The following is a 13,869-nucleotide window of genomic DNA, read 5'->3' as shown; positions in this document are numbered from 1 at the left end:
ATGATGGGGCAGAGTGTACTCTCTGCAAGTTTGCTGATGACACAAAACTGGGAGGATTGGCTGATGTGCCAGAGGGCTGTGCTGCCATCCAGAGGAATCTCAACAGGCTCGACAAATGGGCCAACAGGAACCTCATGAAGTTCAACAAAGGGAGGTGCAAAGTTCTGTAACTGGGAAGGAACAATCCCATGCACCAGTACATGCTGGGTGCTGCCTAGCTGGAAAGCAGCTCGGCAGAAAAGGACCCGTGCGTCCTGGTGGACAGCAGTTTGAACCAATGTGCCCATGCGGTGAAGAAGGCTGATGGTATCCTGGGCTGCATTAGACAAAGCAGTGCCAGCAGGCTGAGGGAGGTGATCTTTATTTACTGCTGGCGAGGCCACACTGGGAGTCCTGTGCCCAGTTCTGGGCTCTGCAGTACAAGAGAGACATGGACATACTGGAAAGAGTCCAACAAAGGGCCACTAACTTAATGAAGGGATGGCAGCACCTCTCCTGTGAGGACAGGCTGAGAGAGCTGGGACTGGAGAAGAGAAGGCTCTGGAGGGATATTATCAGTTTGTACAAATACTTGAAGGGAGGGTGCAAAGAGGACGGAGCCAGGCTCTTTTCATTGGTGCCCAGTGACAGGACCAGAGGCAATGGGCACACACTGAAACACAGGAGATTCCCTCTGAACATCAGGATACACTTTTTTACTGTAAGGGTGACCAAGCACTGGCACAGGTTGTCCAGGGAGGTTGTGGAGTCTCCACCCTTGGAGATATTTAAAAGCTGCCTGGACATGGTCCTGGGCAACCAGTTCTAGGTGGCCATTCTTGAGCAAGGGGGTTGAACCAGATGACTTCCAGAGGTCCCTTCCCGTCTCAATCATTGCGATACTGTGACATATTGGAGAATCCTGGGAACCCAGCTGGAAGCATTGGCACTAACATCTTTGTGAGCCCAGGGCACCTGGGATGAGATCCTTACCTGCATCTGCTCCCGCTGTGCCCTGCATGCCCAAAGCACGGAAGCACACCTGGCCATGCATCTTGCAGTAAAACATTTTCATCAACTATTTTATTCTTCACCAGCTGACTTTGTCTTTTCAAACAAGAATCCAGGAGGTGAGAACATCTAAGTAAGTGGGAAATTGCTTGGGAAAGCATTTGCCTTGGCAAAGGGAGGCTGCCCAAGCAGTGGCAGGGCAGCCCTTTCTTACTGTGGGGTTCAGTGTTCCTGCCAAGGGCAAGTCCTGAGCACGAAAGCTGCCATGCAAGAGCCAGCCCCTGAGATCTCCTCTCTTGTGTCAGGCAGAGGCCACACCTGGGCAACGAGAAAAGGAGTTAATTCACCTGAAATGTATTGGCCAGTGGAATGTTGACTCCAAAGGCCCAGCTTCCTCCAGCCCTTCCCCATCCCCATCCAACCAAAACTCCTCTGGTTGTGTCCAGCTCTTTTCAGAGCCACCAAAGGTTTTTTAAAAAAGCTTCCCCTCTGTGCTCGACATTTTCTAATAATTTTGAAAAGTATTTGTCAGCTGTTTGTTTGTTATACAGCAAGAGAGCTAGGCACTAAGTGCTTTGTAGTTTGGCAAGTATGTTCAACTAATCAAGAGCAGAAGAGGTCTTCCTAGATGCACTGGAAACCACAGAAACCCGTTCCCCTCCCACCACATGCTTTTTGCCCTGACAACAGTCTCCAGGGCAGCCCGTGTTCCCCACCAGCCTGTCTGCAGTTGGCACCTGAGCTACGGCACAAACCAAAAGCCATGTGTATATGCCACGTGTGTGTATAAAAAGCCATGTGTATATGCCGTGTTTGTGTATATATATACGATGGCAGCGGTGGGACTGGCTGCGGTTTGCTGGTGCAGGTAGGCCCCATGGAGAAGCTCACACCTCCAGGTGCCATCCCAGACACTGCAACTCCTCAGTCAGCAGGTTTTGGGGAGTTTCCTGGGGACTTTGCCTGAACAAGCAGTGTGGGGTGAGCCAGAATCAGCTCCAATGGGGCTCTTTACAGTGATCACCTTTCCTGGGCAATGCCTGCAATAGAGGTTTAATCGTGGTCTGTGGGAAGTCATTTTACTGAGTGGCTCTTAAAAGGTGAATGCTTTAACGGCTGAGTAGTTGCAAGTGCTCTGTCTGTGAGGCCATGGAGCAGCGAGAAGGGTGTCAGGTGATGGGAACTGCTGCACCCACAGTGTGCTCAAAGGCCAGACCATTTCTGATGTGTCTGAGAAGGGGTTTACCTAGGTGACAGACAAGGACTTTAAAAAAACCTGACCCTCTCCTAGGAGAGGGGAGCAAAACACCCTTCCTATAGCGCTTGACCAAACCTTTAGGGGACTTATGGGGCAGCAAAGCTGTGTTTTTTGGCACCTTTCCAAGCTCTCATGCTGCCAAAACCAGTGATTGCAGAGCGTGCTCTTTCCCAGACAGGACCAGACCCCCCAGGGCTCACAAGGTGGTGAGCGCTGCAGGGTCTCAGGTCCCTTCCTCCCCAAAGCGGTGGGAGGGACGGTCCCAGGCTGCAGGGGTGCAACATGTGCTCGAGTGCCTGGTGGTGGCCATCACCTGAAGCCAGGCCCTGCTCTGGGAGCCTGTCTACATCCCTGTCCTGGGACAGAAGCCTTGGACTTTGCACAGCGAGATGCACAGGCCAACAAAGGTGGTAAGTGGACAATTTTAGCATCCTGATGCAAATGAACACCTTCTTACACTTCTGCCTTTTTTACACCTTAATGCTAAATCATATTCTGGCCCTAATGGGAGGGTGAGTGGAACGTATTTTCACAGGGACTCTGGCACACTTCCAGTGTGCTCGTGTACTAAAGACAGTTCAAAGGTGCACTAAGCACGCAGGTTACCTGGGCTATGTAACTGATCCTCCACCCAGGCTCCAGCCTGTTTCAAGCCATATTAATGTGCAGTTCCACAAATAGTCTGGGGTTTTTTTTTAATCTTAAGAGGAAATAGGCATTGGTTTCAGTTACCTTCCAGAAGGATTCAAACTACTTTTAGCACCCTGGTGCTAATCCCAGCTCCAAATTTAACCCAGGTAAAAGTTTGAGGAGCTTAAGGAGCACAGGAGCGTGAGTCAGCCCCTTCCAAAGCCCTGCTGAGGCTGGCATGAGCCCCTGCTGCAATGGGCTTTGCTGCTGCCCTGTGAGCCACATCTCAGAGCGAGTAACCACAGCTACCACCCTACCAACCTGTGGTCCCTCCCCACATCCTGCCCCCCTGATGGCATGCTAGTCATTTGGGGACAAAAAAACGCATTAAACCTGGAGAGAGATTTATTTATGGCAGGGAACCCTTCCACCAGCAAGCTAAGCTGGCCTTTCCAGCTCTAAAGGAACAAGGCTTTCAGCCTTGTGCTGTCCTTCCTTTGCTTCTATAAACCACTCCACATTATCTCGCTCCATGCCCGGCTGCCAGCTTTAGCTGCAGGATAAAAAAGTGGCGGAGAGCCCAGCTGGCTGCAATGTGCCAGCACAGCACCCACGCACGGCTTAAGCCCTCGCTAAACCCTCCAAATTGGCTTGCCCGGCTGCTGCCCCTTTGCCCGCGGCAGTGAGCGGGACAGGGGCTGTGAGGGCAGCAGGCAGAGGCTTCTCCGAGGTTTGCTCACCAGATCATGGGGCTACATGAGACTTTAAGGCTCTGGTGTGAAGGGAGTAACAGCACATGGCACATCATAGCTAGCTGCAGCAGAATATTTATTATTAGTAGGAAAGAACATTTAGGGGATTTCAGTAGGAGAATTTGAACTGTCAGTATCCACCATACATTGGTTTTCATCAAGATTGTTCAAGGTTACATATTTATATAAGAAAACAAAATAATTCATATTTAGGTGCAATCAGTAATTCCAGTATGAAAAAGCACCATGTCACAAAACAGTTTACAATACAAAAGTCTTCAAAATCTAACATTTAAAAACAATATTTGTTCAACAGTAATAACAATACAGTAAAAAAATTCTTATTTCCCTTCAGACAATACTGCTTATATATTTTGGCACTGAAAAAGAAACTATCACAAATGCGCCTTTTTAACCACACAATGCTGTTTTGTGAGTGTCTATATAACAAGGAAAAACATGCTTTTGAAGTCAGTCATTTTGCCAGGTGCAGTTTGAACTGCTTTCTCTATTAAAAAGAAAAAAAACTAAAAGAACAAAAACCCCTAAGCTGTAGCATGTCTTGTCTTTTGGCCCAGGACATGATCTGGAGAAGCATCTCTCAGACTCAATCTGCTGAGTAAGTCAGCCCTGCCTGAAAGGCTAGATCCAAGCCCTTCTTCCTTTTCCAAACCTGACAAGAAATGTAGACCTAAGCCCCCGAATTGGTCCTGCCTTTTAGGGACTGACCCAACTTCTCACTATATTAAGCACTCCAGTAAGATTCTGATGCCAAATCTGCCACTCAGGCTCCTCTTTTCCTTATTTGCTTAACTCTTCAAAATTTTAGTTAATTAATTTTAAAGTGACATGCAAAAATGGTCTTAAAATATGAACCTATCCGTTTTGTTCTGGTATAGCCAGCAGTCCCAAGGAAAACTGAGTGTGCACAGGGGTGAGCTAAGGGATAAGGAAGCCTGATGCTGGGGCCAGCGGGGTGCTGCAAGTGGGACTCCCCGGCTGGGTATCCTTCTGGGGCTGGGACTGGCACCCAGCACAGGAGTGGGAAGCTTGAGTCTGAGAGAGGGAAAGACAGAAAACTAGGCTTTTCAGGAAGAATTAAGTTTCCACTCAAAACTGACCCCTATTAAAACGAGAACGCAGGTACTATGCTCCGGGTGAAACACCAGTGCCTGTGTACAGCTATGACAGCCCTTGCAAAAGGCTGGTTCTAGTGAACATGCAGTCCTTGGTGCTATCTCTAAAAGCTGAACAATAAAAAAAAATCCTTTTAAATATTTTTTACATCTTACATCAAAGATGCCACTACAAAACCACAATAGTATCACACATTAATTAGTACAGTCTTAAAAATGCAAGACCCATACATTCTGCATATCATATGTACAGAAGAGAACAGCTTCTCAAGAGAAGAGGACAGTCATAGAGAGATAATCTTCTGTTTTTTTTCTGAGTACATTGCATAATACAAATACATTATCAGCATAAGAAAACTTTACTCCGACACTAAGAGTTCAAGAAAGGTTCTAACTGCAAGTAAATAGCAGGGGGAGCGGTGCGCGTGCTGGGGGGCAGAAAACACATACACAACCCTCCGCCAAATTCTCTGTCTCCTCCGATGGCCTGATCATCTACTTCCATTTTACCAGGTAGGTGTAATGCGTTGCTCTGCAGGTACACGCTCCCAAAGCATGCAACAGCACAGGGACAAATCCCGAGAGCTGCCCTCAGTCTTCCTGAAGGCAGCTCATCTCCAGATGTCCTTTCTGTGGGCTTTGCCTGGCTGAGAACTGGCTGGAGACTCAGAATATCACCAGATGAGCTTACAACAGAATCAGGGGGAAAAATTAACACATCACAATAGCTATAGGCAACTACACGCAGGACAATAGCTATTCTAGACAGCCATAAGAAAACTATATGCAGACCACATTAATTTAATTCATAGTTGTCCCTCCTTTCTGAGTTCTAAAAGTCTTCCTTAGGATATGTAGGTTTTGCTTACAAAGCATTCTTCTAGAGAGGTATCTAATTTTGCCAAGACACAGGATATGCTGAACTCCATGCTGCTGCAGTTAGTCTGCCCGTGGTAGCTTATTTAAAGTTAGATTTGGTATCTCTACTCTATGCTGCAATGTAGAAACAGCCTGAGGGAACAGAAATGAGAAAGCTCTTCCTTAGGAATGGTCATGGACTTAAACAGGAACTGGGCACTTGGATCCATTCAGCTTTTGGCCATGGTTTATCTCAATTTATTAGTCTCTACAGCATCAAAAATATCTGCCCAAATTTACACAAACAAATGTATAACTATTTACTTTTGCATCCATCATGTCATTCACTCGGCAATATTTAAAAATCAAAGGGTACCAAGTACTTCTGTCAGAAGAGGCCAATATTGGTCACCTCAGGTTCAAGAACAAAATAGAACTGAATATACAAATATTAACTACAAGACTGCTTGGATGGAATTGAAGTGAGCAAGTGGAAGAGTTAAGCGTATGGAAATGTGGCTCAATCTGTCTCCTCACAGCAAATGTGCAGTCAAAAATAATCCCTAACGTAATTAAGCACTTCATTTTCACTCGGCACAGTGAGCCCACCTCGCTAGTAATTGCTCAGGCAGCTCTGCTCTTGGGATCATTAGGGCTTTTGCTAGCACATGAGCTAAACAACGAGCAGGGCTGAATCTAAGAGGATCCAAAATAAACAAATAAATCATGAACACAACTAAAACATGAATAAGGGCATTAAACACAAAATACCAAAGAAACATGATCTTGTAGAGCATTCATATGACTAACATGGAGCGCAATGTCTTTAGTAAGCTTCCTTAGATCCTTATCAGGTTGAAACTCTGTTTCTTTCTTTTTCTCCCAGATACTAATAAAACCTATTTGGTTGCCCTGGAAATGGGAGTAAGCTAATGACAGGAAATAAAAAGGTGGTGTGGCAAGGAACTGCAAGTTCTCCCCCAAACAATCACATAGGACCATTAATCTTCTCTCTGAGCGCAGCCAATTAACAGCAAAAACGAAGCTTAGAATTTAAGAGGATTTTCTCAGGTGGGTTTACTAATCACCATCATCCCATTTGGTGGGGCAACGTGAGGCCAACCCTGAATACCACTGAAACCCCTGACCCCAGGGAGGAGAAAACCAGAGGTCACACCCTTGGCACGTGTTTTTGACAGATGGCAGGAAGAGTTTTTGCCTGACAGTACTGTGCCAAAATTATCTCTTGGTACACAGCATCTGGGTGCTCCAGGCAGCATCAGGGCACTGCACGCTGAACGGTGATGCATAGGAAGATACTGCTTACTGCTCCTGCCTGGAAGAAATCAGCTTTCTGTAGAATAAACCATGGGAGCAGACAGTGAGCACCGGTCAGGTTCAGTCTGCAGTGCATCAACAAACACATACGTGGTAATGAAAAACAGATTGTTCCAGAGGTTCAGTGTGTTCCTGAAATGTTTAATACTGCCATTACTTAATAATAGGAGATAAATAGTGTGGTTGGCAAGGTATACACAGGAGGACTAAAGGCTGGGAACCGAATCAGAAGCTGTTCCATGTAAGTGCATCGAGCCTGGCTCCTCCAGATGCCAGGGCTGGTGTTTGTTATTCATTCATATAGAGGGTAGGGATGGCAACAGGGAGGTGAGCACAAAGCCTCGGAGAGCCAGACCCCCTGAGCACCTGCCCTGGGAAGGTGAGAACATCTTTGGTATAAGATCAGGGCAAGAGGTGAAGATCTAAGACATATCTCAGCTGCACAGTAAGCGAACACTACCGAGGAGGTGGCCGTCCTGTGCTTCGAGATCTGGGAAGCACTCAGCAGGCTGAATAAGCTCAGATGACCATCTCTGTGGCAGGACCCAGAGTCCCAGCCTCAGCACATGATGACGTGGGGACGAAGCAGCCCAGGAGGTCCCACAGATGGGACTGGTGCAGAGGAGCTATTCTGTGCTGAATATTGCTAAGGGGGTTTCACCCTGTGGATTCAGAACCTGACCTAAAGGCAGTGATGTCTCTTACAGTTTTTAACTTCTCTAGTCTTTTCACATTGTTGACTACAACCCAAGCTCTTTTTTGCCTTATTTATTGTGCATTAGTCAGCATTTTACATGATAGCTTAATCCCAACTATACACATTAAAATAACACGACCTGTGGGAGCAATGAGGAAATCAAATCTGTACATTACAAGAATCCCTTCACATCTGGATATTCCAGCTGTTACTTGTTAAGGTATGGAGAGTATATCTGAAAAGCTTTATATCTTATCCTGTGAAAATCCACACCCCTGAAACAACTTCTCAATGTGGATGATTTGGAAGCAACAGCAGCAAAAGCCAGGCTGGAATAAGGGGTGCTGCTAAATGAGACACCCGTGGCAGCCAGGGATGGTTTCTGCAAGAGACGAGATTGACTTTGCATCCGACTGATTGTTCTACTGCTCTGAATGCCAGGCTTCTGCAGCCCCTCAGTGATGGTCCCAATTTCTACTGCCACTGCTTTCCATGCCCATTTACAAACCCTGCTGCTTTTTCCCTCCGTGTGCTGAAAACACAGCTGCTGTTCCCACCTTCTCCAGTCTGCAAAATGGCACCTGGGCTTTGAGAGTCAAATGGAGCTTTCCCTTCTTGTCTGCCATGACCAGGAAGAAGCCCCTGCAGGCAATATTTTTCCCTCAGTGACACTTAAGAAATGTCTTATGCTCCTCCTGGGAGTTGTTTGTTTGACTCCTAACTAGGACATGGCGAACAGCTCTGTGGCCTATATGTAAGAAAGAGCAGACTTATTCTACTCCTGCAGCTGCATGCTCATGCTGAAAGTGTATTTTGTCAGTACCGCTGACTGAATATGCAGCAGGGCTGCTCAGCTAGAAAGTGCCATTTCTGGTCTAGCCTTATCTCAGAGCACATCACACCATGAGTCTGACATATCTCTGCTTTGTATCTTATCTGCCTCCTGCACAGTCAATGGAAAACTCCGCATGCAGCTCTGAGCGTTGCTCGGCTCTCTGATGCTTGCCAAGTTTCTCTGCATTTCTAAGCACAAGTTCTGCCCGTGATACCAAGGAAACCGACTTCCCCCACTTTAAGACTCCTACATGAGATCCCACCCAGTAAGACACAGAGCAAAAATGCATCCAAATGCTTGTGCAAAGGGCAGGTGAATATTCTTCTTCACCAGTCTTGCACCAGTTACCTGACATCTAACTCCTGAGTCCAAGGACTGCTTCACCAGGAAACCAAGGGAGCACCATGAAAAAGACAAAAGGAGGTGCCGGTGGAGCCAGTGTTCAGGAGGTCTTGTCCAGCCCTCCCCTCTGCTTGTTTCACTTGGTGCTTGAACACTAGGCTTCAAAAGGAAACTCTTTTGAAGGATGCCTCCTTTATCCTGACTGTGCTATATTGCTATCATGTTGCATCTTCACCAGTGTTGCTAAAAAAACAAGAGAGAGAGTTTTAAAAGAAGGGAGACAGCTGAGCTCAGGACATCCATTCTGAGGCAGGAGATTCCCTCCTCACTGCCACGTGTCCCCAGGGACCTGCCAGTTGTCACCGTGTTCCCCAGTTCACATGTACGGAGACACGTATGGCCATGGCCACGTTCTCATCTCAGCTTAGTCTGTGGATTAGGGCTCAACATCAATTTACCACAGTTCACCAAGTTTCCATGAGTCAGCTGAGCCAAGGTTTGCACCCATGTGTGTGCTTCCAGCCCACAGCAAATGCAAGGTAATGCGACTTAGCCTGGTCTGCGGTGAAAGAGAATTCAGCTAAGCCACATTATTGCACGTTTGCCATCAGTGAAGAGAGCACACGCCGGAAAGTCCTGGGGCTCAGCTCCCAGGGGCAGTTATTAAACCGTGGGGACTTGGTCTTGTGTGACCACTTCTTGTGCTGGTGTGCAACAGTTCTGCACATAGACCTCGTCCAGCTACAGAAGTTACGCACTTCTGGCTTACTGTTTTAAGCAGCAGTGTCTAGAAAATGTGGAGGTCATGCCTTATAACAGAGAACAACAAAGGACAAAAAGCCCCAACAATAAGATGAAAATCCTACAAGCTCCTAAGAACAGCAAGAGGAACAGTGCAGCTCTGTGTAACTGAGGAACATCCACTGCTGTAAATTCACAGGGCTTCGAACAATGTTAAAACATAGATCTTTCTGCAGTCCCTCTTAAACCATAAGTGCTCACAAAAACACATGCATGCTGGTTTTACAAGGATTGTGTTCCCTTTTTCCTTCCCAAAGCACCCCAAAGCAAAGTCAGGCTGCTGCAGAGCGCTCAAGCCATAGTCCTCACTTCACATCTTTTGGCCCAGAGTTTGGGAAGCTGACTGGGAATGCTGGATAAATGGACTGGGATTTTCCATGCATTCCATCTACATGCAGGATGAACTCATTAATTCATTTGGACAACACATGGGTGAAGGTTGCCTCTTTCACATGCAACTAATACTGGAGAATGCATTCACAAAATTGAGAGGCGATGTTAAACAGTGTGTGCTGTCTGCCATCCTTCCTGTATGGAAATATTGCTAACTGATTGCTTGAAAGTGTCTGGATTGCTGTGCTATTTTATACAGGAAAGGTAATTTTGTCTTCAGAAGGTTTATGAAGGTAGTTATGATTGCAAATACGAATGGCAGCAAAGCAGAAATTTCCAATCCGAGGCACCACTGCTGGCCTGCTGATCTGAGGTCTGCAGGCGCTTCTATCACAACTCCAGCTATGGATCACTTTTAAAGTACATGCAGAGGCAAAGAAAGAAAGGGATAGTTAATAATTTAAAACAATACCGATCATCAGTGCTAGTCAGGTAAAATAATAACCTTAGTTCACTCTGTAAATGTTTATACAATAGTCTTATCTCCAGTTACGACCTCTGCAGCTGTAGGCTAATTCTTATTCTTACAGATTTTGTGAACTGTGGGAAGTATTACATCTCTGCTGGCCTGGGGTCATATTGCAAGTTGTGTTTTCAAACATGTGTTTTACAGTGTTAACACGTGAAGCAAGCCTGGCCCCAAAGCCCAAAAACTACTGAGCAAAAACAAACTGAGAGATTAGGTTCTGGGCCAGAAATATCTTCTAAAACTACAGACACAGAACACGGTTGCTTAAAAAAAAGGCAACTTTTTAAAAGCTTCAGTCACATGCAACTGCTTTCATAACATTAAGAAGAAGATGGAACTGTAGAAGGTACCCAAGTTCACCTTCAGTAAATGCCAGCTTCTATAGGTCTGGGCTGCTTTGGATCAGCTGGTAGGTTAGAAGTTCAGCAGGGTTCCTCTAACGTCACCTAGTCCTGCTCACGCAGTGGTGATGATGGAGCACCCCAGGAGTGCTGGGGCAGTGGGACCAGGTGCTCCTGTCTGACAGAGGGGGTGTTGGTCAATGCATGTCCACTGACCTTCCTGCAGCAATCCCCAGCAGTCTGGTCAGGCTCATCCTGCTGAAAAACTACCCTCAAAGCACTCAAGGAGGAGCACGGCTTTCAATATAGATGAGGTGACGGATGCAGGAGAGACAGCCAGAATGCCTCCAGGTAAAGCAGAAAATTGCCTTGAAGAAAGTAGGCACAGGCTCTCCTTTGAAGGGTTAGATTTGTGCACAGGGTGTCTAATGAAGATTAGGGAGGAAAAGATAGGGAACACTTCCATCAACTGGAAGAACTGGTGCAAAATTTGCCAGTGATGCTTGTAGCAGCTAAAAGTGCTAGATATTGAAATCTGTTTGTGTCTGTGGTTGGGCCTTCTTTGCTTTTTCATTCCCCCCCCCCCCCCCCCCCCCCCATCTCTGCTTGGTATTTTGATTAATATAATGGCAATATATCATCAGCTGGGTTTCTGTGATCATTCGAGACAAAGGTGTGTGCCTGAAGATATTTATTGAGTGTAATTGGCCACTCATAATAATTTTAGTACAACTGATTAGCGATGTTGTTTTCAATTTATTTTTATTTTATTTTAATGTGCTCTGCACTTCACACCAGGCAAAGCAAATGGTACGGAAAAATTAAGTGTAGGATTATTTCTCTCACTTATTGTACATGCAAGCTAGTGTTCAACAAAAAATTATTCATACTCAGCTACTTATTCATGTCTTCTAATTAGTCGTTAGCTAATAATCATCTGCAAAGCAGACTTATTTTACTTAGTTTATTTTAAATTAAGGCTACTGGGGATTAGCATCTACAAGGTCACTTGACAAAATGCCAACCTTGCCTGTCAGGCAAAGGTTACTCTAACGAGCTCACAAATTCCCAATGCTGTGCACTGCCTACATGGGTACCTCTCCAACAGGATCACAGAGCAGACTTTAGCTAATGACAGATTAATGCCAATTTAGTCAGCATAATGCCTCCTGTTGCTAAAGCTTTTCTGTTGCAGCAGCGCTTGTAAAGTCCCTAAGAAATCCCACATATGTGTACTAGCTTTGCATACAGTAACTTTGACCAAAGGATAAAGTTTTGCAGCAGCAAACTTCAGAACTCCTGCATCTAGGCGAAAAGATAAACATTCATCATTTCTCTCAAGAGCTGATCTTTTTTTTGTTTTAATTTTTATATATATAAATATACCATAAAGCGTACCATTTCCTCATTTCAGCACAGATTTTCTGAACTTTACTAAAATAAATGAAATATAAATGCTACAATTTTATGTTTAAAACAAGTTTTGATGACAGCCTTCCCCTAAGAGCAGGCTCAGAATCTCTGTTAGCTATGTGAAGAGAGACAAAAACATCCCCCAAACTTCATACTATGCAAGAGCATTCAGAACAGCAGATGTGCCTCAGCTGGAGCTGCGTGTCCGTGAGTTCCTCACATGAATGCCCGCTCTCCTTAATAGAAACTGCTTTATTACTACCCTGAAAATTTCACATTCAACATGTATCTCCCCTAAATTCATTGTCAAGACCCACTTTTCCATATTTGTGTCTGCCTTTGCTGATCCCAAACGGCAAGAGGTATTGTCAGTTGTGGATTTGGGGATCAGGATTGCAAATTGCTGAATTTTCAAATAAAGCCTTGTGAAACCAACCACTGTAAACCCAGGAAAAAATGTCCATCTTTGTTTTTTCCCTTCTCCTTCACAACCTGCAAAATGTTCACAGCATTGAAACAATGAGGCACAGGAGCAGGGGTGCAGACGACACACCCTGCACCCGTTTTGCACTTCTGTACTTCTTCCTGATCCTGTCTTTGACCTTAACTGGTGCCTCCTGGACAGGACAGGAGGTACCAGGTGAATTCTACCCCACCCATCGCAACTCCTTTGGTTCAACCTCTTCTACATTTTCAGGTCCCATGAGTGAATACTCAGCTACTAAAGCAGCAATCTAAAAATCTGTCAGTGTGTCTTGCTGCCAAGGGTTTTGTTGTTGGTTTCCTCCTTCTCAACACATACTTTCCAAAACAGACACATTAAAACAAAAAACAAAATGAAATATTTAAAACAATGATAACACCACAATATCTGTTTAAAACAGTACTGCCTGTGCTCTGGACAAATTGTTAAGAGCAATTCAGCATTCTTATAATTAATCCACAACAAAAAAGCTATAAGATGCCACAAAAGAAGGCATAATTGGCCATACAGAGGCAACACTACCATGAATGTTGTTTGGCAAGGAAAAAACAAAAAGCAGATACAGAATTCATCCAAAGAACAGGTTCAGAACTGCCCGGCGCTGCTGGGATCACACTGCAGGAGACGGACTATGGATGGATCGCTCTTGGCGCCTCGGATGAACTCTTCCAGAGAGAGCTTCCCTAGAAAAGCAATACGATTGCTTAGCACACTTGGTGGGTTGCAGCACACCTGCCAAGCTTCTGGACAAGCATGGTGGAAGGAAGCTGGCGGCACCCATGGAAAACCCCTGGGAAAGGAACCCCACAAGGCAAAGCCCTGCCTGCCTGCACCCCGCTGGCTGTGGGTGGTGGTGGTTTTGCCTGGGCAGCAGGGTGGTGGGTTTGAGGGGTCACCGCATGTAGGCAGGGTATCCCAGCCACCCAGCATGGGGGCAGAGATGGCCGCACCAGTGTCTGGAGGGTGCCTACCATCACGGTTGGTGTCCATCTGGCGGAAGATCTTCTCTGTCCTCTTCTCTGGTGTTGACTCGTCTTCTGGCATCTTCATTACAGAAGAAACCATCTTATAGATTGCCTGTGTGATATGACAGCAGCAAAAAGCTTGTAAGAAACACATTATCTTAATGCAG

At 45.8% G+C, this 13,869-nt stretch overlaps 1 protein-coding gene across 1 annotated transcript in view; it reads right to left on the bottom strand.

Annotated features, from left to right (window-relative positions):
- Positions 1-3,689: 3,689 nt before the first annotated feature.
- Positions 3,690-13,869, bottom strand: part of NCALD (neurocalcin delta) — a 62,669-nt gene continuing 52,489 nt past the window's right edge. The window contains exons 3-4 of the mRNA XM_064442296.1: positions 13,709-13,814; positions 3,690-13,420 (exon numbers count right to left, since the gene is read on the bottom strand). Of these exons, the coding sequence (XP_064298366.1) occupies positions 13,323-13,420; positions 13,709-13,814 (204 nt within the window). The 3' untranslated portion in view covers positions 3,690-13,322. The remainder of the gene's footprint in view (positions 13,421-13,708; positions 13,815-13,869) is intronic.

This window comes from Phalacrocorax carbo, chromosome 2 (genome assembly GCF_963921805.1).
Source record: "Phalacrocorax carbo chromosome 2, bPhaCar2.1, whole genome shotgun sequence".
NCBI lineage: Eukaryota > Metazoa > Chordata > Aves > Suliformes > Phalacrocoracidae > Phalacrocorax > Phalacrocorax carbo.
This window is presented reverse-complemented; position numbering and strand designations above follow the sequence as displayed.